Consider the following 25,251-nt stretch of genomic DNA (forward strand, 5'->3'; position numbering starts at 1 on the left):
ATAGCTTTGTATATTTTTGTATTATATATTTTTTGATGCTGTTTTTATATTTTTTATTTTGTTTTCTTTTAATTATTTATTTTAGTGCTTACGTTTTTGACACTTTAATTCATTTCAGTTTTTTAAGAGCTTAATTTCTCTGGGACTTTAACTTTTAACTGCCACCAGTGTAAAAGTACCGTATTTTCACACACACATACACACTTCTATATTTTCATATATTCGATCTCCTCTTTCTCGGTGGGTTGTGTGTAAGGGAGATGACGAAAGACTGCCGTTAATTTCGAGGAGCACCGAAAATGCAACGCAAAGTGGGCAAAATAGAAAAGCTCAGCCACTAAAGTAAAAAATATTTAAAGAAAAGGGTAAAGTATCCAATCCGAAAAGGAAACCCAGAGAAACTCACCCAAGGCGTTGCAATTTGCCCGGAAACGGTGCCTATCTTGTTGAGCGATTCTCGTCGCACTGCTCCGTTTCCATTAGATTCCAACACACACTTTCCACATCAATTCTAACATTTATAAAAAACTAAAATTGCGCCTAAAACGCTTTGAAATCAGCTAGCAACAACCGTTGTACTTGGATATTGCTCCACTCGATACCATTTTGGGGCCGGGATTCCGATCACCTGTCATCGATAGTATCCCTTCAGGAATCGGAGGACCAGTGAAGACCTACATATTTCTTCCATGTCTTAACCCTTTTGATCCTCTGTTTTTATTTCTAATTTATTTAATATTAAAAATAATGTTGGGGTGTTTTATGTTTGAATTGTTTAGTTCTTTAAATTTTCTTTCTTTTCTGTTATAATTATAATTATAATAATTAATCCATCTATTCCAGATATATTCAAAACAATAATTTTAAAACAGTTTTAATCAAAGTAGTCAACAATTAGGCATAACTCTAAAAATAACTGCTATCAGTACCGATTTAACAGCGAATTCCAGAATAAACGTGCTGGAAGCATTGTGTCGCGTCCAACGCAGCTTTTGTGGGTAAGCCTGTAAAACGAAAACAATATTAAAAAGGTGTTAAAATTAACAACAAATACTTGTTCCATAGCACAACTATAAAGCGAAGAATAAACTCTATTTACTTACAGGAAGTTGGCGCGACGCAGACGCTCTAAATAGCCATCCGTGGCAACGGCGGTGAGGAAGATCTTTCTCACATGCGGCAACACTTGGTCTTTTAGCTGTCTGGCGAGGTTAAGGTGATTGTTGGCGGCGCTGGCCACCTCGAAGATGCACTCCTCGACGCCCTTGTCATCGCTACGTCCGCGAATGATGCGCTCCTGACTTACGCCGTGTCTTATGAGCACCTCGAGGGGAATAGCGACCGCTTGCTGTCGGCCGGTCAGCGGAATTGCACGCAGCAGAGTGGCGATCCCTTGGGCCTTGCCCAAATGGGAGGCAGCGTGGTCTACCTGCAAATCCCGTACTCCGCCCACCTCAAGCAGTAGGAGAAGCAACGAGGAGAAGGTTTGCTCCGCGTACTCTTCCAATTCGCGGATGGATTCGAATCCCTGATTCGGCGGTCGCTCGCGTGCAGTGACCAGGCGACGCAGATAGATCTTGTTAAGCTTCCGAGTGCCCACCGTGTGCTTCAGCTCGCGAAGAACGGGCTGGTCCTCCACGTAGGATCGCTGCGATTCCGCCTCGAAGCATTTGTCGATGGAATCATGCCAGAACTTCAGGCGCATCTTTGCTATTTGTGGCTCAATTTGCTGTAATAAAGAAATTTACAATGTTTACCTAACGAAACTAAAAATGAACATTTCCATATACTTTTGCCTCACCCCAAGTTTACCAGCAGAAAATCTATTTGTTCGCACTTATATAAGTATTATTTTTAAAAGATTACCTTGCTTGTTAATAATATCCAACCAATAGCACCCCAAAATTATTGGAAAATCGGTTGGTATTGAATTGAATAATACGTCTAAAACATCCCGGAACAAAACTCGAGTACAATGTAAAACTTGGGCCAAAAGTCTTGCTTTTATGGTCGATTAAAGCCACAAAAAAAGTAAATCTATCTAATGGATGCCGTACTTACATGACCGCTGACAGATCTGGAGACCTCCACGTTGAAAGCACGCAGTGCGAAGGCAGCTCGTCGCAATTCCCGGGGCAGTAGCAGAGTGCACAGGTAGTTCTCGTAGTCATATTTTCTGTTTTTAGAAATATTTTAATAGAAAAAAGGAACTTGAAAGTTTAACGTCAATCACTTACTCCACCAAACTCATGCAGTGTTTGGCACTGTATCCATTCTTATCCGTCTCGCCCACCCCATCCTCTTTGGCATTAGAGTTTGCCTTCTGCTGATTGACACTGGCATGTCTTACAACTCCTTGGCCGGATTTTGCGTTGAATAACAATCGGCAATTCCAATTTCGCACCAGGCGCCGCATCTGTTCTTCTTCTTTTCACTAGTCAACTGAACATATGATAAACAGCGTTGCCAGATCGCACGATGCGCTAGTGCTGTATAATGTCCAACAATTTAACATTTTGTTTTGTTCATGGCTTGCGCAAGGAAATTCAAAATTCGAAGATGTATCTCGAAAAACTATTATCCCATATCTCGTATTTTTTGTCTTTATATTTTAAAAGATTTAATTTATATTTATTATATTTTTATTGTGACTCGTGTTAAGTGAATCCAAAACCTTACGACTAAAGTTATAATAAATTTGAAACAGGCATTTATAGTTTCTCAAATTGCAACGCCGAGATGAGATGGTTTCTTAGGATTGAAAAATAGGTATTGCTAACCGCAGCATCCTCCGGCACTGCAGGATGTGGATGGTTGGATGCGTCCGATTCTACGGTTGGGTCGAAGTCCTCCTCCACCATATCCACCTCCTCCTCCGCTTCCGCCTCCTCCGCCGCCACCACCTCCACCTCCTCCTCCACCACCGCCTCCCCAACTATTTCCCCAACCATTTCCTCGACGAGAATTGTCTCCGTTATTATCATTTCCACTGAATGGAGCCAGGAACGATGCAAACCTGAAGAAAAATGTTTATTATATGATCCTGATTTGGATATAACCTTTGACCACTCACAACTGCTTAATGGCAAACCAAATGCCCACGAACATGGCCAAAACACGTCTCAGGTCCCAAGGACGTTTTTCCCACAAGCGACCATCTTCAAAACAAACAGAAGGGTTTAATACACAAAAACCCACATATTCATCCACTACCACTTACTTTGATCGACGTACGCCATTCTGCAGGCCAAAAGCAAGCAGATTCTAAGTTTTTCTTTTAATCAATTATTTCTAGAGGTTGAGAAACCGAAACTGAATTTTTGTGATTGTGTACAAAACTTGACGTGGTGTTAGAGACGCACAAGCCGACCAGCTGATGAACTTCGAACGAATGAAATACATCGCATAGCTTACTACTGATGTCATTCGATAGTTGTTATTAAATCTAAAAATTTTTCCACTTCCGCAGTGACTTGCATTTTATATTAATTTATTTAAAAAGCAAATAAAAGTAGAATCTTGTGCTTAATTTTTACTTTTCGATTTTGTTTTTTTAAGATTAATGAAAAAGTTTTTTAGGATCGCATTCTGACGACAGTTTTGTTTGAAAAAAATATTAAAACTGGTTGCTTACAAAAGATATTGTTGATTTTTATTTATTATTTTTGCCAGTATAAAATATATTTTAACTGGCTAATGTTACAACATAGAGAAAAATATGTTTTCGTTATTTTGTTGGTAAATTCAGGTAAACCCGTAAGCCGATAAAAAAAACTGTTACTAGATTCGAGCTAGTTTTAAAATAAGACCGACGACGGCCACAAAAGCAGCGACTCAGAAATCACAGATTAATCAAGTTCAGCAGCACTCCGCTCGAGATCGAGTTTAAGAGAACTGCGTCATAAGCGTCACGAGGACGGGAGAAACCTTGATTTCCAGAGTCTTTGGTGATGCTGCTTAAAGCGACCAGTCTTTTGTCGGCGCGACATCCTCCCAAAAAGTATTGGGATCAGATGTCGCTACTATCCTCATCCGCCTCCGGCGGGCATATTGCAGCTCATTGACGGCTGAATGCGTCCGATTCGGCGATTTGGTCTCAGTCCTCCTTGTCCATATCCTGATCCTCTTCCACCGCCCCCTCCGCCGCCGCCGCCACCACCTCCTCCTCCACCGCCCCAACCATTTCCTCCTCCCCATCCATTTCCACGACGATTGGAGTTGTTGCCAACTCCAGTGAAGGGAGCCAGGAAAGACAAGAATCTGCAGGAAGGGAACTTGCTTAGTTATGTTTAATTAATGTAGGGATAGTTAAATAACTCACAGTTGCTTAATGGCGAACCAAATCCCCACAAATAGCTCCACTATCCGTCTCCAATCCCACGGACGTTGCTCCCACACGCGCCCATCTATTAAAGCAAGTCAAATATGAATAAAACTGACACCTCTTCAGGGTATACCACAATCATATCTACTCACTATGGTCGATGTACACCATGGCGCCCAGCAAACATCCAGGATGCTTCGTCCACCCTCAATTTATTGCACAAATTCCAAAATATGAATATCTCACAGTTCCAAGTTCTTATCAAAACATTGCTAGATATGGGAGAATGTAAGTCATAGCTATCGAATAGTTTCCGGTCACTGTTTGCAAAATGTCAACCTGAAAATGTTAACCTTTTCCGGAAGTACATTTTGATACATTTAAAAAAATTTCTCTATTAATAATCAAATATTCAAAACATACACATAATTATAATTTTATTTATACGATGATGAAGCGGATATTTGCATGTTGCAGTGCAACTTGTCTATCTTGCCAAGCTGCAACACTTCTTGACCGATAGTTACCGTTACGCGTTTCACAGCACTGCACAAACGCTAGCCAACACTGTGGCCGGACGACCGAGTGTTTTGGCTTCGTTTTTGGCGTAAATTAATAAAAACAAGTGCTGCTGTCGGTTCCAGGGGCCATTTCAATTGTTTGTTTGTCGGCTGTGAAGTACGATTGGCGAGTGCAGTGGGCGGAATAACATTTGAAGACGCTGGAAATGGCCTTGGACGTCATCAACTACGGTGAACACTAACTAAAGTCAATAACAACAAACCAGGTGAGACCGATTGGAGGCCCAAAATGAATGGGATTTATTAAGGCAAGGCAGCCAGCTATACTAACTTTTCCCCTCTCTGTTTCTAACCAAGATCTCAATAATTAATATTCCACTGACAGACCTTCTGTCTATTTTCGGCCACTGCAGTTCGCTAAAAATAGAAATGTCCACATAGACAGAACTGAAAATAAGGTGCAGTGCATCATCATCATCAATTATCATCGGTGAACCGAATCCTCACTTCCGGAATTCCAAACGCCCTCGTTTTCCCGGGAATTAAGCTTTCCCCGGTCAATTTCTACGTTTTCTCTACATTTGCGTGTCTTTGGATTAGTTCCTCTGCCTTTTTTATTTGCTAGAAACAGGTTTTTGTTCTATTAGATAAATAGAAATTCTTTTCGCACTTTGATTTGTCAACAATCTGGGGAGGAACTTGACCTTTAACTTTGTGGCCAACCTGTAAACCCGTTTTCTTGTCCCAATCAATTTCCGTTTGGTTCCTGGGATTTCGTGAATTCTGTAATGCTTCAGGAATTTTTCTTTGTAATTAAGAATAAATAATACAATATAAAAAAGATTGAAAGTTCTTTACCAATCCCAACAGAGCATCTTCTTTAAATTGTTGAACTAGTTATACCAATATTTTATATATCATCTATTAACTTAAAACTCGAAAATGTACATATACCCAATGTTTAAGAATTTTTAAAAGATCAAGTTAGTTGACTCCAATAATTAATTTTACTTGCATTATAGATAAGTTTAAATTGAACAGCTTATTCTTTTCGTTTCACTTATAAGTTGTTTGGCTAAAGAAAATTAAAGAAAAATACGATCGTGCATTTAAATCTCACTATAACATATACAATGTCCACAGGTGACGAATCATGAATTAACGCATACGAGACCGAATCCAAACAACGATCAACTGTTTGGGTTTGTTTTATTTTCTAAATGAGCAATAAGTTGTTCTCTCGCGAAAAATTCGATGCGAATGGGTGCCTTTTTCAGAAATAATGTTCATAAATCTACAGTGGCATTAAATCGGCGATAAATTATACAGGTTATTAACTTTTAATGTTCTAAGTTTAAATTAAGATTTGTACAATGTTCTGACTTACGAAACTAAGATTTATTTTTGAAGGGATCAATAAATAAAAGATTCCATATGCTTAATTTTCAAAACTTCAATTACCTTATTACAATCGGGAGAATGATTCCATTATTTATTTTGAAATGAAATAATCTGTGATTTCAGTTTTGTTACATTTCCCTTCCTTTCTATTTCAAAGTCAACTTTCTTCCTTAAAATAATTAAATAGTGTTTGACACAGGCACTTTATATAAACAATTTCATTAAGTGGAACAAACACAATAATAAACCTAGAACAATAATTAGTTGAACTGGTTTTATTTACCTTACCATAACTTTTAAATGTATGTAACTATATTCCCTGGAGTTTTCAAATTACCAACACTGTTTGTTTTCCTGCGATTTCTTGTTGTTCTTTGAGGACTTTCCAGTTTGGAAGTCGGGTTCACCATATTTCTAAACACTGTTCTACGACACAATCTAAGTAGCTGCACGCCTATTTGGGCAATCAGTTTATTGTGTCGGTTTGCCAGTGTTTTTGGTGTGTTTCTATTCTTCTTTTATTTTATTTTTTTTCTGTGTGCTACTGCTGGCGATTTGTCAGGTTTGGCTTGCTGGCTTTTGCTGGCTGGCTGGCTGGCAAACCCGAACCAAATTTGTGTATTTCTGCCCTGCCTCTATTATTCTTTTCGTACTCTGTTTTCAGTAATCGCCAAACAACGCGAGCGCACGCATTTCTTCTCTCTGGCTCAACATTTATGTATATTTTCCACTCTGACATCATCAGAACGATCGCCAGAACGCGGGTGAAATCTCAGTGTGTGCTTAGGTTTTAGCTTTAGTTTCGGGTTCTGTTTTCGTTTTCTTTTTTGTTTTTTTTTTTTTTTTGTAACATATATTTTGTGGAGCCATGAGCTTATTCGAGACCCATCATCCTTGATCGTTATGCGTGGAAATCGGTGTGAGAAAAAGCCGAAAGTTTCGCAAGTTGGAAGGAAGACGAGGAGTCAGAAGGATCAGCACGCTTCGGAAAACCTGTGATCGACTTCAAAAAAAAAAGAGAGAGAGAGAGAGAGAGAGAAAAAGAACACACAGTAAACTGCCGCTAAGACATTCACCTTGCTCTTCCTCTGCCACCAGACATGTATTCGGCGGGTAAATAAATTAATAATGAGTAAACAACAAAAACCAACATCGCACCCGTTGTCATGCAAATTTGTTCTGTCTTATGTATATTTAAATATTCGGATCGCCCGACTTGTTTCATTTCGTTCTATATAATCCCAGTATCTGTTTCTGTATTCTGTATTCTGTAGTCTGTTCCGTTTTGATCTTTCGACTTGGCACTTGTTAGATTTAAGCTTGATTTGGTTTCATTTGGTCTCCCATGTTTCGCCGGAAACTGATCATCAAGAGTAGCCACCCCATCCAACCATCCACCCATCCAACCATCCACCCATCCATCTATCCATTCTATTCGTCCACCCATTCATTTATTCACTCTCATTCATCGAAATTCTCACACGCATAAGGCATTTCGGGTTTCGGGGGCACTTATGTAATTGACCGCATTTGAATGCCGTCAGGCGGCTGATATCAGCGACAGCTGGCCTCCGATAAGTTGCCACCCAAATTGGCCATTATCCCCATTATCTGGCCACGGACTTATCGGTAATTAATGCGAGCCGGATTGATATCTCCGATCGAAGGGTTCATTTATTCCGAGCCAGTTCCGCCCCTAATCTCGATTAATAACGCTGGAAGAGTGTCTATATATATAACTGCATCCCCAGTGGGGCTTAAAATGGTCATCACACTTTGATAAACTGGGACTACATCTATACAATTAATATAAACTTAAAATCAATCAGGTTATAAATGTATGATAACTAAGAATAAAATAGAAAAAAATAGTCTTTCCAAATTTTGAAGGCGATCCAAAGATTTTATAAGCATAGAAGTTTCCGTCAATTGGTAATTTGTCATTTAGAGTCAACATGGGTCATTTAAATAAATAAGATGAGTAAAGCTAATATCAAGCTTATAATTTTTGTTGTTTGCAAAAGGAAAACATTCTGTTGCTTATATACACATTGTAAACAAGCCTGATTTAAGGACCACCAAAAAGGTTTAATAAACAGAATTGGAGAGGTTTATTTTAGCTTAGGTGCACACAGTGTACACAAATTGTTAAATATTTAACCACCTAACATTGATCTTCTGTAGACCGCAATCATGCACCTTTCATTGTAATTTAAGTACGGCAATGCAACAACTAACTCATCAGCACCACCGCCTCACCTCCAATCTCACCACTCACCACTCGCCACTCACCTCTACTGAATTCATCCCATCTTATCTCATCTGATCTGATCTCATCATATAGTAGAACACAAGTGAACGCAATGCAAGTGAAAGTAACTGCAGACTAATCCCAATCCGACCTTCGTTGCAGTCCGCACCCACGACTACGATTATCCGGAATCGGAAATGGACGAGCGGGAGAGCCTCTACTTCGATACGATATCGCTGGCGGACTCGGAGGCGGCTGCCGCAGCGGCGGCGCATCGCAAGTCGATATCGCAGTCGAGGAATACGATCTACCATTCGGCAGTTGACCTGGCGGGCGATGAGAACCGCAGCAGCTTGCGATTGGGAGTGGAGAACGCGGCTTTGGCCTGGCAACCCGGCTATCGCCAATCAACGGCATTGGAGCACCTGAACGGCAATGGCAATGGCAATGGCAATGGTGGTGGTGATCAGACGGATGCTGTAATCGCTGCCCAAATGATTGCCATGCAGAATGGACGTGGCCATTTGCCAACTGGAATCGGTGCTTCAACGGAGGGAAATAATTCCGGAGGATTTGGAAACGGAGGAGGAGGAGCAGGAAGAGGAGCAGGAGGTGGTGACGATGAGGTCTCTAGACGTCTGTTAAGAACTAGTAGCAACATTTCTAATAAAGATAAGAAATTGCCAATAACATACTCCCAGTGGAAATCAAGGGTAAACAACGACAGTTGCATACGATCCAATTCAATTCTAATTTCAATTCAAATTCAAATTCAAATTTCGATTTCAATTAAAAGCCAAACAAAAGCCTTCGCTTTTGCACTGCCTCCGATGTCTTCATCCATCGCACTCACATCGAAATCATCTCACACTTCACGTTGCCTTGCAGTTGTTGTTGCTCCATTTCACACCATTTCACATTTACTTTCACATCCTAATCATCTCATCATCTGCAAGCATTTGCCAATAAATCTATATGGTTAGTGGTGCAGTGGTCGCTTCTGCGAGGAGTCCATTTATATAATATCTATATTCCACAATATAGTTACAAATCAATTGCCCTATAATATCTATTCCATTCATAATCGAGTGCTTTATTAAGTGATTTTTACAAGAATACTCATTTCTATTTATCTCATTAATAATTTAAAATAATAATTTTTAATTGAATAATAATAATTGCACACTAAACATTGTGTGTACCATAAAAATCGAAAACTTATAAATTAATACCTTACCTTATTTTTATTTCCATTTTTATGAACAGCTGACTTCGCTGGCTATTTTTAAAAATATATATAAAATGACAAGGGACTTTTGCTTGATACAATCTAATCTTTAACAAAATTCTAAACATTCCCTTGGAGCTTAACTTGCAATCTTTTAAATTTATAGATAGTTGAAGAAATAATTTAAATACCTACTATGCATTTATAAAAGATTGCATTATTAGAAACTTCTCAACCTCTCTCTTGAAACAAACTAGTAAATATAGAAGACTCTCTTATTGAGCGACCACTGTACACCCAGATGCATATAGTCGTCCACACAAATATGATTCCACTGTTTCTGTAATGATATTTCTGCACTTGATAAAGTTCTTGCCGCATTCTTTCACGCTCTCCTTTTGTTTGTTTATATTTTTCTCTATTTCCTATAGTTTGCTTGCGGGATTGGGTATGAAACACTCTTATGCGAACTCTGTATATTGTAATCTAATATTTAAGTTAGCCAGAAGACGCCGGCACAGTCAGTTTGGAGCTGATCGCGGAGCAAAAAGCTGAGCGATAACCAAATCACATTCGCCTCTCGGCGGAGACGGTTGAGTTTTGCTCCTTTTGTTATTTCGTTATTTGTTAATTGTTTTTCATTGTCAACCGGTGTGTGTCCATCGCTCCAGAATGCTGAATTTTTGCCTGCCGCGCAGCCTGCGCTCCGAAATTCAGCTGGATGAATCTGCCACGGTGATAATGGGTTGGGAAATCGGTTGACCCAGTGACTTAATCCGAGGGGAAAAAACAGGGAAGAGGCACACGCACCCACACGCTTTTTTTCCGTCTAGTTGATAAGCAGATGTATTTTTAAGATCTCTCCTCCTCCCGAATGACTCACTTCTAAAGCTTTCTTTCTCTTTCGTTCTCTTCCGAAATGTACATCTCTTGATCTTGACCTGGATGGGAATCTGCAGACCTACAGACGATTCGATGATGGCAAGAGGAGCGTGGACTTTGTGCTGGCGTACAATGGCGAGGATCAGCTGGAGGAGCACCGGCGCAAGCGGGAGATCTTCGAGGCGAATCTGCAGCGGGAGGGACTGCAGCTGGAGCACAACAAGGTGCAGCGGGTGCACTTCATCAAGATCCATGCACCGGCGGAGGTTCTCTATCGCTATGCGGAGGTGCTGAAGATCAAGGTGCCGCTGAAACCGATTCCCGGACAGGATCAGATATTCGCGGAAACGGCGCACGAGTTCAAGTCCTGTTTGAGCCGGATGTGCCGCAGTCTCTTCAGTTCGGTGCAACTGAATTCGGAGCTCTTTCCGGAACGCGAGCCGCGCATCCATTTGGAGTTCTCCAAGAACTACCTGGAGCTGTACGACACGGAGCATCCGAACTTCCTGGACGCCAGCACCCGCTACTCCATCATCAGCTTCATTCTGCAGCGACAGCATTTTGTGGAAGGCGAGGAGACCGCCGACAATCTGGGCATCGAGAAGCTCGTCCAGGATGGCATCTATACGTGCTCCTACACCCTCCACGATGTGCGTGTTTGTACTGCATTCGCTTTTAAATTCTTATTGACTAAGTTTCGAATTGCAATTCGCAGAAAGACGATCGGGATCGTCTGCTCAAGGAGTGGGCCAACATATCCAAGTGGAAGAAGTAAGCAATTCAATCAGTTTCTGTTTAAGTAAACATAACAATAAGGCGTAATTTCGAGTGTCGGAAAACAGTTTTTATGGAAAGAAATTTGAGCTTTGACAAGTTGTTTTGGAAACACAAAAACTGAGCAGCTGCAAGTGAGAAATATGATGAAAATTAGGCAAATAACCAGATATCATATAGGAAATACAATTGCTCAAGGAGTGGGCCAACATATCAACATATCAACTCAATCAGTTTCTGTTGTAGTAAACCTAAAAATAAGGCGTAATTCAGATTGTCGGAAATCAGTTTTCATGAAAAGAAATGTGAACTTTGCAAGGCAAATAAGCAAATATCATGTATGAAAAACAATTTAAGGAAATGAAACTTGAGATCTGCAAACTGAAATCATTTAAATTATTACACTATTTATTGATCTTATTTATTTCTGTGATAGTTAAAAGATAAAGTCATTACATTTTGGAATCATTTCTTTTTTGTGCAATATTAAATAAATGAGCATTGTTTGCTCCCATATATAAATAATAATATTAACTGCTACCACTTTTAATTTCACAGCCTGCAACCACTGGACCAAATCAAAGACTACTTTGGCGCGAAGGTGGCTCTATACTTCGCTTGGCTGGGCTTCTACACAAAGATGCTGATACCCATCAGTATTTTGGGCATCCTCTGCTTCCTCTACGGCTTCATAACGTGGGGCAGCGATCCGATTAGCCGGGATATCTGCGACGACAATGGGACAATCATGTGTCCGCAGTGCGACCGCAACTGCGACTTCTGGCGGCTGAACGAGACGTGCACCTCTTCCAAGTTCAACTATCTGATAGACAACAATATGACGGTGGTGTTTGCACTGACGATGTCCATTTGGGCGGTGGTCTACCTGGAGTTCTGGAAGCGCTACTCGGCGGGCTTGGTGCATCGCTGGGGACTGACGGGGTTCACCCACCACGTGGAGCATCCGCGACCGCAGTACTTGGCCAAAATATCGCGTTCCAGAAAGTTGGCGGGCAAAACGACCACTTTGGATCCCGATGTGCCCTTCTGGAGCTTCAAGTTCCTGCCAAACTTCACTAGTTATAGCATCATGGTATTGTTTGTAAGTATATTTTGAATCTCTACTCTCAACTGGATACTTATGCCTTTGTTTTGCATTTCAGATTTGCATATCAGTCATTGCCATAGCGGGCATAATAATCTATAGAATGGCGCAGCGAGCATCGCACAGCATTCTGGGCAGCGAGAACTCGATGACCTTCAAGGTGATGATCCTGCCCATGACGGCGGGCATCATAGATCTTATCGTGATCTCGCTGCTGGACATGGTGTACTCCAGTTTGGCGGTGAAGCTGACCAACTACGAGTACTGTCGCACGCAGACGGAGTACGACGAGAGCCTCACAATCAAAAACTATGTGTTCCAGTTTGTTAACTACTACTCCTCGCTCTTCTACATTGCCTTCCTGAAGGGCAAGTTCGTCGGCTACCCGGCGAAGTACAATCGCGTGTTGGGCTTCCGGCAGGAGGAGTGCAATCCAGGCGGTTGCCTCATGGAGCTCTGCATGCAGTTGGTTATCATTATGGCGGGCAAGCAGGCGGTTAACGCTATTGTGGAGATGCTGATTCCCTACCTAATGCGCACCATCAAGGAGTTGAGCTATCGCCACGGGTGGTACAAGAGCCACGAGGATCAGCGGCTGGTGCCCTACAATCAGTTCACCGAGGACTACAATCTTCTGCCCGCCGAGAACAATTCGCTCTACGTGGAATACCTCGAAATGGGTAAGGTATTGCTAAGGTTTAGATTTCAAATATAACTCATAAAGGGAAACCTCTCAAAGTAGTAGAATAATCATATAGGAAATCTTTTAAAGTAGAATAATGAGACTTCAGTTTATTCAATAGTTATATAGAATTTCTTTGGCTAAGAAGGGTGTAACTTCTTAAAGCTATTGCATTGAGATTTAATTAATCAACCTTGAGTTGTGTAAAAAGGCTATTTTAAATATTTAGTTAATTATGCATTGAAGGATTATCAGTCGAAAATGTTTTTCTCCTTGTGTTAATCACACATTTCCCTTGCAGTTGTGCAATTTGGCTTCATCACCCTGTTCAGTTTGGCCTTTCCACTGGCTCCTCTGCTGGCTCTGCTGAACAACGTGTTAGAAGTTCGCCTGGATGCCATCAAGATGCTCCGTTTCCTGCGGCGTCCAGTGGGAATGAGAGCTCGGGACATCGGAGTTTGGCAGGGCATAATGACCGTCGTCACCCGAATAGCAGTGGCTTCCAGCGTGAGTTTAATGAGCTTCGAATTGAAATACACCTTTATAATTTTCAACTTCCCTTTTAGGCAATGATAATCGCATTTAGCACAAACCTCATACCGAAAATCGTGTATGCCGCCTCATCCGGTGATATCGAACTCAATAACTATTTGAACTTCACGCTGGCCGTGTTCAACACGCAGGACTTCCAGGTGCAACCGCTGCTGGGGGAAAGCCAGCATGTGAACGAGACGGTGTGCCGATACACGGAGTTCCGGAATCCGCCGGACGATCCGCATCCCTACAAACGTCCCATGATCTATTGGAAGATTCTAACGGGTCGACTGGCCTTCATCGTTATCTATCAGGTTAGCCACTTCAATTGCAATATAATAATATATAAATAACCTTTTGCTCTTCCTTCCAGAACATCATCACCATGCTGCAAGGTATTCTACGTTGGGCAGTGCCAGATGTCTCTGGTCGCCTGTTAAAGCGCATCAAGCATGAGAACTTCCTGCTGCGAGAGCACATCATCGAGTACGAGAAACAGCACGCCATGAAACTGGTCCAAACGGAGGTTTCTGTTGGCCAACAGAAAGCGGAGAGCAATCTGCGCCAGCGACAAAGTGAAACCGCAAATCGGAGGAGCGAAGAAGCCACCTCCTTTGTGTAAATGTAATAACGACAAATCAAAGCCGCATGTTCATCAAGATCATTCCTTGGTTTCTCCACGCGACACGTAGTTAGCTGAACTTTTGTATATATGTATAACCGACACGCGAATATCCAAGGATCGTATATATCGTTATCGCCTGAATGTTGTGCTTCGTACTTAAGATGATTTTTGTACTGTGTTTGCATTGGAAATGCTCAAACGACAAGTCAAGCAATTGCATTTTTATATATACACACACGAATAAGGTTTTATATGTATAATTGTTACTTGATTTTCCAAACGGATCGATTCCGGGTGTGTTGTATTTTGTACAAAGGATACGCGCAACTCCCCAAAAAAAGAAGGGAAATTAGAGAAAATGGAGCCAAGAGAATTGAATCGTCATCCCCTTAAAGATCACAGTGTGGCCAAGTCGCTTAAGCAGCACACAAAATATACAGTTATAGGATATGTATTTGAATATTTTTTACATTATATACACACGTCCAAAGTGCATTAACAACGAGTATTTATAATTTAATAATAAACAAAATGATGATGATGAAGAAGAATGAGGGAACCGTTGGTAGCTATATCTAGATACATATATCTAGATGGATCATAAAAACAAAAATGAATTAAAACGAATTATACACCACAAAATGTGTGCAAGTTGAAATACGCTAACACTCTACACTAAGAAACAATCCAATGTACCTTACAATTGTTACCCACAAACAAACAACCGAAATGCGAACTCAGAAATACTATATGTACGTGCAGTTCATCCCCATACCCATCTGATAGATCCGTTGTTTTTTATTGTTGATGATTGATTATTGCCAAGCGAGAGCATTGCATTGCACACTTCGCAATATTTTGTAGAACTCTAAACGCTACCTTACCTACCAGTACCGAACACCTATAGTGAATTGTTGTTTTGATAAACATATTTATACGATAACAATAACGATAACATCTACGATTACGATAGAGATTAAGCCAGAAACGAATTGTGTTGTCTGCTGGTCTGCATGTGAAATTAAGAAATAACGAATAAAAAACGTGGGTGTTCAATCCATTAATGTTAACAGTGATTCGAGCTAAATGTTACTGAATTTGTATATGGCTTGGGGAATACTATATGCTATTGGCTATCTAAAATGGTTTACCAAGGAATATAAACCGGATGTTTTGGATATTATAAAATTAGCTCAATTGATAGGCGATGAAAGCAAATCAATTGGAACGCTGACTAGCGACTTGACTGGCAACATTCAATTGACAGAGACACCACTTACCATCTCATCCCCTGGGCAGCGAATTCCGTGCCATACACCCCAATGGATTACGAACGATTGAGGTGGAACTGCACTGAGAGAAATAGGTATAAAACCAGATAAATCTTCCACATTCCGAACTCTTAGTTATGGAGTCAAAAAATCACTTAGATTATTTTGATAATTGTATTATTATTTATTCTCCTTTTGCCTTATAATTTTCTATTGTTTTTTCCAATGGATCTCAATATAACAAACATATCTGAGGCACATTTTCTTGCAGTGTTCGCCATCACCTTAGCTCCCAAGTGGGCCATACTGGCCGGTCTAATGCAATTTGAAATATGTAATGCAATCGCACTCCCCTCCCACGACGCCAAGGCAATGGCAATTGTCTTTGGGCTTGGGTCTTCCAGATTGCCACGCTCGTCTCGGTGGACTTAGTTACAAATCTGTCGCTGGACTGGAACTTTGAGCCGCGAATCGGAATCGGAATCCCGCACAGAACCAGAATCCCCATCTTAATCCGGATTTGTGTCGCTTTTCCATCTCACGATCGAAATGAGTGGCTCAAAAGTGGGTAGAATGGCAAACAGAATAATAGAATTGAGATTCGCAATATGATCTGGGTTTAAGATATTTCGATCGGAATAAAAGATGAGATAAATCTGATCTTCTGAGAAATGATGGGATCAAAAAGGAATCGAATTAAAGTATAGTATTGAATTAATTTACACATTCTAGGCAAAACACTTAAAAACATTGAGTGAAAAGGAGCTCGCTGAGTTTTTCGATTCGTTTGATTTGGTTTTTTGCGATTGCGATGGTGAGTTTGTCTTCTAGTCAACCACTTTTTAAATAGTTCCTATATATTTGTCTCCATAAAGGCGTTGTTTGGTATCCTCTGAGAGATTTTATACCCGGTTCTGCCGAAGCTCTGGCCCATTTGGAGCTACTTGGCAAGCAGGTGACCTTTGTGACCAACAACAGCATCAGTTCGGTGAAGGAGCACATCGAGAAGTTCCAGGAACAGGGACACCTTAAAGTTGACGAGGTAATCGAAATGTAAATAGCTAAATATCTAATAGTTTTATCCGTAAGAATACACTTTATTGTATAGAAACCAAATTTCTAATGCAAGAAGTTCTCTCGAAAAATGAATTGTTTAAATTTCAATCCAATTACCAACTTAATCACCTAAGGTATATAATTCGTTTTATATTTTATCCCAGAGTCAAATAGTTCATCCTGCCCAAACGATCTGCGACCATTTGAAGGCCATTAACTTTGGGGGACTTATTTACTGCCTGGCCACGCCCCCTTTTAAGAAACTCCTTCTGGATGCCGGATTTAAGTTGGCCAAAGACGTGAGTGAAATGTTCCAGTAAACTTCTTGATCGATTCAACGGATCTCAATAGAGTGGAAGCGGAACTATCACGAGTCTCAGGGATCTCCACGAGGCAATTTACGGCGGAGAATCGGTGGATGCAGTGGTCATCGATGTGGACTTCAATCTCTCGGCGGCCAAAATGATGAGGGCCCATGTCCAACTGCAGAATCCCAAGTGCCTCTTTCTGGCTGGAGCTGCCGATGCCCTGATTCCCTTTGGCAAGGGTGAGATTATAGGTGAGATCGTACAGATCATATAGCTAAATTAATTCCTAACTCTCAGGTGAATATAGAAACTTATACAGGTTATCACTTACTTAAGTTATAAGAATTTATTAAATTAGGTATTACAAAAAAAATCTAACCTTTTACATCAGTGGGTTTTAAAAATTTAAAGAGTAATATATCGTAAAATATGTAACATATTTAAATCTTGGAATACTCCAGAACTTTTTACATTTTCCTCATAAATAGATAATAGGTATGCAGAGTCTTAAGAAATATATTTAATAGATATATTTTTTAACACCCCTCATAATGAATTGAACATTTAAACCATTTTAAATCGTTTTAATTATTCCCAGGACCTGGTGCCTTCATCGATGTGGTGACCCAGTCCGTGGGTCGCCAGCCCACCACTCTGGGCAAACCCGGCGAGGATCTGCGCAAGCTGCTGCTGGATCGTCATCCGGAAGTCCCACCCAGTAGGGTTCTGTTCGTGGGCGCTTTGGAGGGGTTGGCAAACCCGGCGAGGATCTGCGCAAGCTGCTGCTGGATCGTCATCCGGAAGTCCCACCCAGTAGGGTTCTGTTCGTGGGCGACAGTTTGGCCAGCGACATCGGGTTCGCCAGGAGGAGTGGCTACCAGACGCTCCTCGTCCTCACCGGCGGCACAAAGCTGGAGGAGCTCCGACTGCTGCCGGACGGCCATCCGCAGATGCCGGACTATCTGGTCGATTGTTTGGGCCAGATAGCACCAACACCCAGTAATCCGCAGTCGAGTAATCCTGACTCAGCGCATTTCGATTGATTAAGTTTCGAGTGTTTGTCACCGCAATCTGGAAATGTTTCTGGGTTCGTCACCAGTTGGTGACGATAGTTATCGTCACGATTATGTTTGTTTATTGTTTATGTACTACACTTGAAACATTAGATAAAAAAAATAATTAAAATAGAAATTAGTAGGTCTCCTCAACTGTATTCAAATTTGGTTTTGCATTATTTTTTGGTTTGATATTATCCATATTCCACTCTATTATATTCCAATATTCTCTTTAACGAAAAATTTTACCTCCTATTCAATATATTAATATATTATTGAGATATTATTTCTTTAAATATTTTGCTTTGCTAAAAAAATGCCTGAATACTTAATACATTTGTAATTTTGTGTGTTTTTGTGAGCTTTTTCCAGATGGCGAATCATCAAATTGGGTTATTAGAATGCCTTTCGTGGGGAAGTCCCAAGATCGATCAAAGTAATGTGAGCTATATGCATGCGAGATGAATAATGCAGTTCATAACCTTGTAGTATAAGAATTGAAATTTAATTAATTTTTGGGAGCACCCAAGTTGAAAGTATGTTTGCTTTGTTTGCTTAAAGTGAATATATTTCAGATAAGGAACAGAATATGGTGTGGTGCGGATAGCAATCGTGAGTGGTTTGCCCAGGTACCCATTACTATATACATATACATATTTAACTATTTATATATTAATATACATTCATGTATTTAATATACATTTTATTAACTAGACGTGCGATTTGGGCACTTGGCCCAGCATTTGGGCCACATCCGCCATGCTGTCGGCATAGTAATCCGGAATGAGACGGGGATCCTTCTGCGCCAGGAGCTGTTCGTAGGTGCAGCCGCCGCTCAGGACGAGAAGCGTTTGGAATCCACACTGCCGCCCAAATCCGATATCCTGGGCCAAACTGTCACCCACCATGAGCACTCGCTCCGGCTTCTCGATTTTGTAGTGCTTGGTGATCAGTTCACCCAACTCCTTGCCGGGCTTCCCCAAGGTGATGGGCTTCTTGCCACTGGCCTCCTCCAAAACGGAGGCAAAGGGCCCGGGTCCAATGATGTTGACTCCCTTGGCCACCGGAAGCAGCCGGTCGGTGGCTCCCTCGATCAGCAGGCACTCCGGGTGGCGCAGATACAGGTGGGCACGCAGCAGCTTCGGGGAGCTCAGGTTGAAGTCCACGTCGATGACCACCGCCCGCACCTGCTGCCTGTCGAAGATGTGCCGCGCCAGACTCTCGTAGCTCTCCTCGATGAACTCGTTGGGCTGCAATAAATACGAAATATGAAAACCATTTAGTAACACAATATAAATTTTATACTATAAAATTTAGGCAATGTCTGGGAAATATTTTTATAATCAAAATGTAAACATATTTCAATCTTAAAAATTCTGTCAGGTGTTAATAGGAATTGTTATTCAAAAATACATAAATATTTTATAGATGGGTTTATTCCACTGGAGTTAATTTTTATTTCACTTAATTTAAAAATATGTATATTATTATAAAAAACTCACCCCATCGATGAGCTGGAATCCCGCCTCTCGCAGGACCGCCTTGAATGGCTGGCTGGCGATGATGTAGATGAGTCCTTGGAAGCTGATGTTCCGCAGATAGCTCACGATCGACTGCGCAGGATGCCAGATCTGATCCGGTGGCACCTGCAGTCCGATCTTCGCGAACTTCCGGACACATTGCTCCAATGTCCTCACACTGTTGTTGGTCACGAAGGTCAGCTGCTTGCCATTCTTCTCGAGGGCAGCGTATCCTTCGGCTGCCCGGGGAACCGTGTACTCCAAGGTCCACAGGACTCCGTCGATGTCACTCAGGACTCGGTCGAAGGAGCCGACGAAGCTGCGCCGCTGCTCCTCACTCAACTCCAGAATGTGTTGCGGTTTGGCCTACAAAACAGTGTTTAAATCACATTCTTGATGGCCTTTTCTTAGTTTGAATTTATGCATCTTTTATTTATTGTTTGGTTACTTATTTTTCTTTTTTAATTTGTTTTTATTTGTATTCATTTATACATTTTTTTTTTTAAATTTTTTACTGACCTAAGTCAACATTAGTTGAACTATGCAAATCCGTATTTATTGTTATGGAAATTTAGAAATTCGAAAAGCATCAACTTTTTTTATAAAAAAAATATAAATAAAAAATAAACTAATGAAATAAAATTGAGCAATAAAAATAAGCTTTAATAGTGATTTATTTTATTATGCCACAAATAATTTTTCTGTTTTAATCAAAAATACACTTTATAAGGATGAAAACAGTGGAGCTTCTTGTATGTAGGTAACATAATATTTATATTTCCAGGTGGGGATCGATTGAATAGTTTGATAAGATAATTCTGAAAGAATTCCAACGTTAACTTGTTGCTCACCATCGCGATCCGCTTTTCCAAGTGAAAGTGTTGTTATCGCGATCACGGTTGTCGGAGAACTAACGTCCGCTGAATATTGCTCAAGCTGAAAAGTAAATAGAACCCAAACTGAAACCGAAACCGAAACCGAAACTAAATCTCGATGCTGATGCTGAATTAGCACCTCAAACGACGCTTTTAAGACCCCGACTCTTACTGGAACAACAGCCCCAGCAAAACTGCTGAGCTCAAATGCGGAAGCTCCCCGGAGAATGCTTCTCTATTTCTGCTTATCGCTTATCTCCTCCTTAATGACACTCTCGCTCTATTCACTCGTATTTCTACAGTCTTTCTAATATATCTCAAACGCAAAAAAAAGAAGACATAAAATATGGGAAATAAATTAACTACAAAGTTGTTGAATTGTTATTGAGTGAGAGATGAGGTACCTGTTTTTATTTTCCACTTTACAAATTCAGTAATTCATTACATTTAAAATAATTGTAAAATAAATATAAAAAAATCGAGAATTGGTAAAAAAAAATAAGTTTCTGGGAAAGTGGCATGGATTGTTAGTCGTAAGCTTTCCAAAATGGTATTGTATTCGTCTGTGACTTTCTTTTTCGCCAAGTTATAACAAAAAAACAGTTTATAAAGTGAACTTTTGGCGGTGAGTAAGTGTGTTTTTATGTTATTAAAATATAAATTAAGACAAATAATTTAATTAATTAATTAATTTGCAATGGAAACATGCACATTTAATAATACTTTGAAGTGTACTCAGTCAATAACATGTATTTTATACCAAGTTCTTCAGTATTTTTTCAGCAAAAAAACGCACTAGCGCGTGTCACCCTTCCAATCAGGGTTCTAATTGGACTTTTGTTGGGATTTCCTCGAAGGCTTCTCATCGATTTGTTTTCATATTGAATCCTTCGCTTTGGAATCTCCGAAATGATTTTCCCAGGACAACAGCAGTGACTCCTCTTGGCACATTGCTCATCCGGAGCATTTGAGACAACCAGGAGCGGAGAGCACCAGTGTCGGTCTAGAAATGGGCGCGGAGCATTCGCAGCAGCGGGCGGAGGCCGATGGTCACGAGATCTTCGATGGACGCCAGCCGCCAGGCATCGGCTCTGGAGCTGGAGTCCTGGCAGATGGCAGCTCCATGATGCTGGCAGCCACAGCGGCGGCAAATAAACGACGTGGTGCTGCACATCGCCAGCCATCGGGAATTGGAATGGGAACAGGTGTCGCCGGTGGTGTAGCAGGCATTCCAGGAGCTGCCGGCGGAGTCGGTGCAGGACCCGCCAGCATTGTGATAGCTAGCAAGCAGATAATCGCCGAGGCAGCTTCCCCCGGAGGCTCCGAGCTGAGTAGACCGCCTTCTCCGCCGCTCAGCGTTTGTTCCGATCTCCCGTACGTTTCCTACACCGACAGACCCATCGGGGATTCGCCCAAGATACGCAGCAAGCCGGCGCACATGCTGCAGCAGAGCAGCGCCAGTCGAGCGGCGGCCAGGAAGTCGCATCCCGGTGGAATCACCAGTGCGGTGAAGCCAAAGCGACCGCAATCCACCGCCTCTAGTCACAATATCGTCATTGTTCGCCCGGGTGCCACTGACGCTGGCGAGGATGTGGACCTGGACTTGGCCAGACTCAGGAATATACCACAATTCCTGCCCGTGTTAAGGGAGTCCATCACATCGGCCACTTACACAAGGGATGCGGAGATCCTCGAGCGTTTGAATTCGCAGCACTTGGTGAACATTTGTGCCCGCATGCAAACGCATCTGAATCTGTGCGCCAGCTACGTGGCCAGCGAGCAGAATCACCTGGTGGAGCGCACCAAGGTGGTGAGCAACTCGATAACCACACTCTTCGCCGGATTCGTGGACATGCAGAAGACGTACGCCTCGTATGCGGAGCAGTTCGCCAAGATCCGGAGCATCTCGCACCAGTTGAGCAGGTGCAACTCGCTGCTGCACGAGAACATCGCCAGTCTGGAGGCGATCAACAACTTCCTCGACGATGAGGATCGTTTGGAGCCCTTCGTCTGGCGAACCGACGACAACAAGCTGCGCGGGGAAGCGGAAGGAGCGACTGGTGGCAATAGCAGTCGCCTCTGGAGGCTCTAGTTGCCTCCCACACTTTTACTGCTCTCCAAAGATTTTCTTAGCTCGTAATCTTCGTGTATTTACTGTGTATATTAATCGTTAACGATGCCGCTTAGTCGAACGGCTTGGAATTTATGTGTAACTAAAATTTAAACAACTATGGATATGCGGAAGTGAAGGGAAGGGTGGTAATAAACATTAATTATATTTATCATTTAAAAATAAATGTTTCTTAAAAATCTAAATGTTTGTTTCGGGTATTTTAATGTTTTACTAAGAGAAAATTATAATAATAATGAAAATATAATACTCTCGGCAAGGGTATTTATTTTAGCAAAGAAAATAATTAATTTGAAACCTAGTTATTACGATAATACTATATCAGTCAGTTAACCACAAACCACATCCCAACTAAACTGATTACTTTTATCTTTGAGAGACCATAAAAAAAGTAAGGAAACAAAAAAAGTTCCCAATTTGTTTGTCCAAATAAAGCATATAGTTAATCGGTTATTTATTTTACACAATTAACACTAGTAAACACAATGCCCTAGAGAATTCAATAATATCTTATGCTACTGCACATTACGCATGCTTACCACGTACATACATACAATAAAGTCTCCAACTACGTTTAACAATTAGACAGCAAAAGCACATTTATTACACCTTATACAATTCGTCTAGATTTAGAGTAGATTCTAGCTACGAGTAAATATCGCAATAGTGGATATTTCACATACAATACAATACATACGACTATGGACAACAAATGTGAGACATTTGATTTACGTTATTATTTGGTAAACGCTACGCGAACATCATCTTAACATTCCATTCCACATACACACGAATCACACCTGCGTTCGAATAGTTCCTTCAATGATTCGAGGATGAGTATAGGGCGTATGTATATATAGGATCCGAAATGCAGCTCTCACAGAATGAGGTGGTTGGCAGCGAATGCTGCTCGAGTTGATTGTGTTGGGAGTTCCGTTCCGCTGGGAGTTCCTTCACCAGCTCGCCCTCTGCAATGCTCGCAGTAGCTTCTTCAAGGTCCAGCAGCAGAGGAACAAGTTGGCCAGCGAGCAGAGGAGCACCAGGCCGTGGGCAAAGGAGACGGCCAGCGAGAGGAAGGGGGGAAGGGACAGGTACTGCTAGCGCTGCAGATAGCTGCTCCAATAGACAAGCAGCATGAGCAGCACGTTGACGCAACTTATGTTCTAGAAGAGCTTCTGCATGTGAATGCGATCCTGGACGTTACGGGCCTGCTGTTGTTCCTCAATCGATTTCAGCTCCTTCGCAACGGTGTTCTTCAAGCTGGCATCCAGTGCCAGAGCATCGAGAAAGTCCCTTCGCGCCTGCATGGGATTCCAGGCGCCAGCATGCGCCTTGGCTCGTCGAAAGAGCGCCTTCACATTTCTCGGATCCAGGGTGAGCACCTCGTTGCAGTGCTCGATCACCGCATAGAAATCCCCGGCGATCAGGCGACACTGTGCATAGTTAAGCAGCAGTGGCGTCTTGATGGCAGCCAATTCCTGCCACTCCTCGTCGTGCGGTTTCTCCTTGAGCATCAGTTGCTCCACGATTCCCACAGCCTCGCGATAGCAGGTTTCAGCCTCCGCAAAGCGACTCGCCTTGTAGAAGTTATTTCCCCTTTCTCGAAGCGTGCTGGTGGCCAGCATCTTCTCGTCGTCGGACATCTGCCAGCGTTCCTTTTCGTACTGCTCGGGCAATTCAATGGAGATCAGCTCGATGATGAACTCAAGCTCGGCAGGATTTTGCAGCAGCTCGTCGAGATCTGGGTAGCCGATTCCCTCGTTTTGCAGTGTCATGCCGCAGCAGTGGCGTCGCTCCTCGGGTTTCTTGCCAATGTCACGCAGTGTTTTCGAAATAAAGGGATACTGAGCGCAGAGCTGTGTGAAAAAGATGCGAAAATTAGGTCAAAGGGATCGGATTGCAAGCTAAACACAGTTGATTGACTCTCACCGACTTGTGCACCGTGAATTTGGCCACCTCGTTGAGGGACATCTGCTGCACAATTAGCTCCCAAACCTCCAATTTGAACTTTTTGCCCAGGACAAGTTCCATGGGCTTCTCCATTTTGCGGCTGTCGTCGATGATGCGACTTTCGCCAGCCTTGCGCGTTTGAAAGTGGAACTTTACCTGGAACGGAAACCGGAGATGGGGATTAGTGCACCGCCCACATGGCCACCCCCTTGCGCCCACTTCGATGGCCTTGGCCCAATTTCGAACGGGCTGCAGCAGATGTTCGACTGCAACACCTGATGCTGGCCAGGATTGGACAACTCACCCTGGTGCCCGGGGTCAGCTCGATGTACGCGTTGCCCGGATTGAGGATCTCCTTTCGTATGGGCTTCATGTCGGACTTGCTGCGCGCCTGCATCTCCGCTGGGATGGATTTCGATTTGTATATTTTATTTGGAATCAACTGTTTTCGAGCAACTGTTTGCGCGGTGTGACCAGAGCCTGGGTGCACAGGCATACCACCTGTTTGAGGAGGAATATTTGAACTAAAAATGGTATGTGTATAAAATATGCTTGTTACACCTGTGATTTAAGCTTTTACAAACACTGTCTGTCGTTATTTTTCAAAACAATACGATCTGTCTAGACATATAGAAACAAGTGGAGGGCCCAAAAATGTTTCTTTTTTTTTTTGAAGATATAAAAAAATGGCTTAAACATTTGTGGAAATTTAATTTCGTTGTAAATGCTGCTTTAAAGAATGTTTGCGCAACGACGAT

General features: G+C 41.9%; 8 protein-coding genes and 1 long non-coding RNA gene across 13 annotated transcripts; 4 read left to right on the forward strand and 5 right to left on the reverse strand.

Moving 5' to 3' along the window:
- The first annotated feature begins 284 nt into the window (after positions 1-284).
- LOC108097534 lies at positions 285-1,207 on the forward strand. The gene is made up of 3 exons (XR_001771792.2): positions 285-365; positions 844-998; positions 1,106-1,207. It is a non-coding gene; the product is annotated as an uncharacterized LOC108097534 (long non-coding RNA).
- Positions 859-2,442, reverse strand: LOC108097529 (NADH dehydrogenase (ubiquinone) complex I, assembly factor 6 homolog). Its single transcript, XM_017199874.1, has 4 exons — positions 2,238-2,442; positions 2,062-2,176; positions 1,104-1,729; positions 859-1,004 (listed from the first exon to the last, which is right to left on the reverse strand). The coding sequence occupies exons 1-4, from the start codon at positions 2,414-2,416 to the stop codon at positions 923-925; spliced, it is 1,002 nt and encodes a 333-aa protein (XP_017055363.1). The 5' UTR covers positions 2,417-2,442; the 3' UTR covers positions 859-922.
- A 182-nt stretch (positions 2,443-2,624) lies between these two features.
- On the reverse strand, positions 2,625-3,383 carry LOC108097532 (glycine-rich selenoprotein). The gene is made up of 3 exons (XM_017199878.1): positions 3,221-3,383; positions 3,074-3,158; positions 2,625-3,016 (listed from the first exon to the last, which is right to left on the reverse strand). The coding sequence occupies exons 1-3, from the start codon at positions 3,237-3,239 to the stop codon at positions 2,776-2,778; spliced, it is 345 nt and encodes a 114-aa protein (XP_017055367.1). The 5' UTR covers positions 3,240-3,383; the 3' UTR covers positions 2,625-2,775.
- A 247-nt stretch (positions 3,384-3,630) lies between these two features.
- On the reverse strand, positions 3,631-4,627 carry LOC108097533 (glycine-rich selenoprotein). The gene is made up of 3 exons (XM_017199879.2): positions 4,477-4,627; positions 4,322-4,406; positions 3,631-4,260 (listed from the first exon to the last, which is right to left on the reverse strand). The coding sequence occupies exons 1-3, from the start codon at positions 4,493-4,495 to the stop codon at positions 4,029-4,031; spliced, it is 336 nt and encodes a 111-aa protein (XP_017055368.1). The 5' UTR covers positions 4,496-4,627; the 3' UTR covers positions 3,631-4,028.
- A 230-nt stretch (positions 4,628-4,857) lies between these two features.
- LOC108097527 (anoctamin-6) lies at positions 4,858-15,403 on the forward strand. 5 transcript variants are annotated; one of them, XM_017199869.2, is made up of 10 exons: positions 4,858-5,111; positions 6,911-7,359; positions 8,660-9,210; positions 10,685-11,257; positions 11,323-11,378; positions 11,940-12,483; positions 12,545-13,166; positions 13,470-13,675; positions 13,735-14,016; positions 14,076-15,403. In XM_017199869.2, exons 2-10 carry the CDS (start codon positions 7,347-7,349, stop codon positions 14,322-14,324), a joined length of 3,096 nt encoding a protein of 1,031 aa, XP_017055358.1. In that variant the 5' UTR covers positions 4,858-5,111; positions 6,911-7,346; the 3' UTR covers positions 14,325-15,403. The 5 variants fall into 5 exon arrangements, with proteins under 5 accessions (XP_017055358.1, XP_017055361.1, XP_017055360.1 ...); XM_017199872.2 differs by having other exon boundaries at positions 8,660-9,123; XM_017199870.2 differs by lacking the exon at positions 4,858-5,111 and adding an exon at positions 6,520-6,745.
- A 406-nt stretch (positions 15,404-15,809) lies between these two features.
- LOC108097530 (4-nitrophenylphosphatase) lies at positions 15,810-18,458 on the forward strand. Its single transcript, XM_043207329.1, has 7 exons — positions 15,810-16,162; positions 16,331-16,412; positions 16,474-16,640; positions 16,819-16,953; positions 17,006-17,213; positions 17,561-17,680; positions 17,767-18,458. Exons 1-7 carry the CDS (start codon positions 16,148-16,150, stop codon positions 18,003-18,005), a joined length of 966 nt encoding a protein of 321 aa, XP_043063264.1. The 5' UTR covers positions 15,810-16,147; the 3' UTR covers positions 18,006-18,458.
- A 223-nt stretch (positions 18,459-18,681) lies between these two features.
- On the reverse strand, positions 18,682-20,624 carry LOC108097531 (chronophin). Its single transcript, XM_017199877.2, has 3 exons — positions 20,389-20,624; positions 19,520-19,903; positions 18,682-19,267 (listed from the first exon to the last, which is right to left on the reverse strand). The coding sequence occupies exons 1-3, from the start codon at positions 20,389-20,391 to the stop codon at positions 18,728-18,730; spliced, it is 927 nt and encodes a 308-aa protein (XP_017055366.1). The 5' UTR covers positions 20,392-20,624; the 3' UTR covers positions 18,682-18,727.
- Positions 20,625-21,225: 601 nt separating this feature from the next.
- On the forward strand, positions 21,226-22,728 carry LOC108097786 (BLOC-1-related complex subunit 5). Its single transcript, XM_017200316.1, has one exon. It carries the CDS (start codon positions 21,422-21,424, stop codon positions 22,502-22,504), a length of 1,083 nt encoding a protein of 360 aa, XP_017055805.1. The 5' UTR covers positions 21,226-21,421; the 3' UTR covers positions 22,505-22,728.
- Positions 22,729-22,980: 252 nt separating this feature from the next.
- Positions 22,981-25,034, reverse strand: LOC108097672 (AH receptor-interacting protein). The gene is made up of 3 exons (XM_017200128.1): positions 24,798-25,034; positions 24,473-24,649; positions 22,981-24,399 (listed from the first exon to the last, which is right to left on the reverse strand). Exons 1-3 carry the CDS (start codon positions 24,987-24,989, stop codon positions 23,707-23,709), a joined length of 1,062 nt encoding a protein of 353 aa, XP_017055617.1. The 5' UTR covers positions 24,990-25,034; the 3' UTR covers positions 22,981-23,706.
- Positions 25,035-25,251: the final 217 nt, after the last annotated feature.

This window comes from Drosophila ficusphila, unplaced genomic scaffold (assembly GCF_018152265.1).
Source record: "Drosophila ficusphila isolate 14025-0441.05 unplaced genomic scaffold, ASM1815226v1 contig_197, whole genome shotgun sequence".
Lineage (NCBI taxonomy): Eukaryota > Metazoa > Arthropoda > Insecta > Diptera > Drosophilidae > Drosophila > Drosophila ficusphila.

Bases quoted from the DNA above. Each gene is read 5' to 3' on its own strand.
- LOC108097529 (XM_017199874.1), bottom strand. From the start codon at position 2,416: ATGCGGCGCCTGGTGCGAAATTGGAATTGCCGATTGTTATTCAACGCA. The intron at 2,177-2,237 runs GTAAGTGATTGA...TTCTAAAAACAG, and splicing joins CACTGCATGAGTTTGGTGGA to AAAATATGACTACGAGAACT. The intron at 1,005-1,103 runs GTAAGTAAATAG...TTCGTTTTACAG, and splicing joins CTGCGTCGCGCCAACTTCCT to GCTTACCCACAAAAGCTGCG.
- LOC108097527 (XM_017199869.2), top strand. The intron at 12,484-12,544 runs GTAAGTATATTT...TTTGCATTTCAG, and splicing joins ATAGCATCATGGTATTGTTT to ATTTGCATATCAGTCATTGC. The intron at 13,676-13,734 runs GTGAGTTTAATG...CTTCCCTTTTAG, and splicing joins GAATAGCAGTGGCTTCCAGC to GCAATGATAATCGCATTTAG.
- LOC108097533 (XM_017199879.2), bottom strand. The intron at 4,261-4,321 runs GTGAGTTATTTA...CCCTTCCTGCAG, and splicing joins TGGTTCGCCATTAAGCAACT to ATTCTTGTCTTTCCTGGCTC.
- LOC108097786 (XM_017200316.1), top strand. From the start codon at position 21,422: ATGGGCGCGGAGCATTCGCAGCAGCGGGCGGAGGCCGATGGTCACGAG.
- LOC108097672 (XM_017200128.1), bottom strand. From the start codon at position 24,989: ATGCCTGTGCACCCAGGCTCTGGTCACACCGCGCAAACAGTTGCTCGA. The intron at 24,650-24,797 runs GTGAGTTGTCCA...TTTCCGTTCCAG, and splicing joins AGCTGACCCCGGGCACCAGG to GTAAAGTTCCACTTTCAAAC. The intron at 24,400-24,472 runs GTGAGAGTCAAT...TTTTTCACACAG, and splicing joins AATTCACGGTGCACAAGTCG to CTCTGCGCTCAGTATCCCTT.
- LOC108097531 (XM_017199877.2), bottom strand. The intron at 19,268-19,519 runs GTGAGTTTTTTA...TATTTATTGCAG, and splicing joins GATTCCAGCTCATCGATGGG to CCCAACGAGTTCATCGAGGA.
- LOC108097532 (XM_017199878.1), bottom strand. The intron at 3,017-3,073 runs GTGAGTGGTCAA...ATTTTTCTTCAG, and splicing joins TGGTTTGCCATTAAGCAGTT to GTTTGCATCGTTCCTGGCTC.
- LOC108097530 (XM_043207329.1), top strand. The intron at 17,214-17,560 runs GTGAGATCGTAC...AATTATTCCCAG, and splicing joins TGGCAAGGGTGAGATTATAG to GACCTGGTGCCTTCATCGAT. The intron at 17,681-17,766 runs GTAGGGTTCTGT...GTCATCCGGAAG, and splicing joins TCATCCGGAAGTCCCACCCA to TCCCACCCAGTAGGGTTCTG.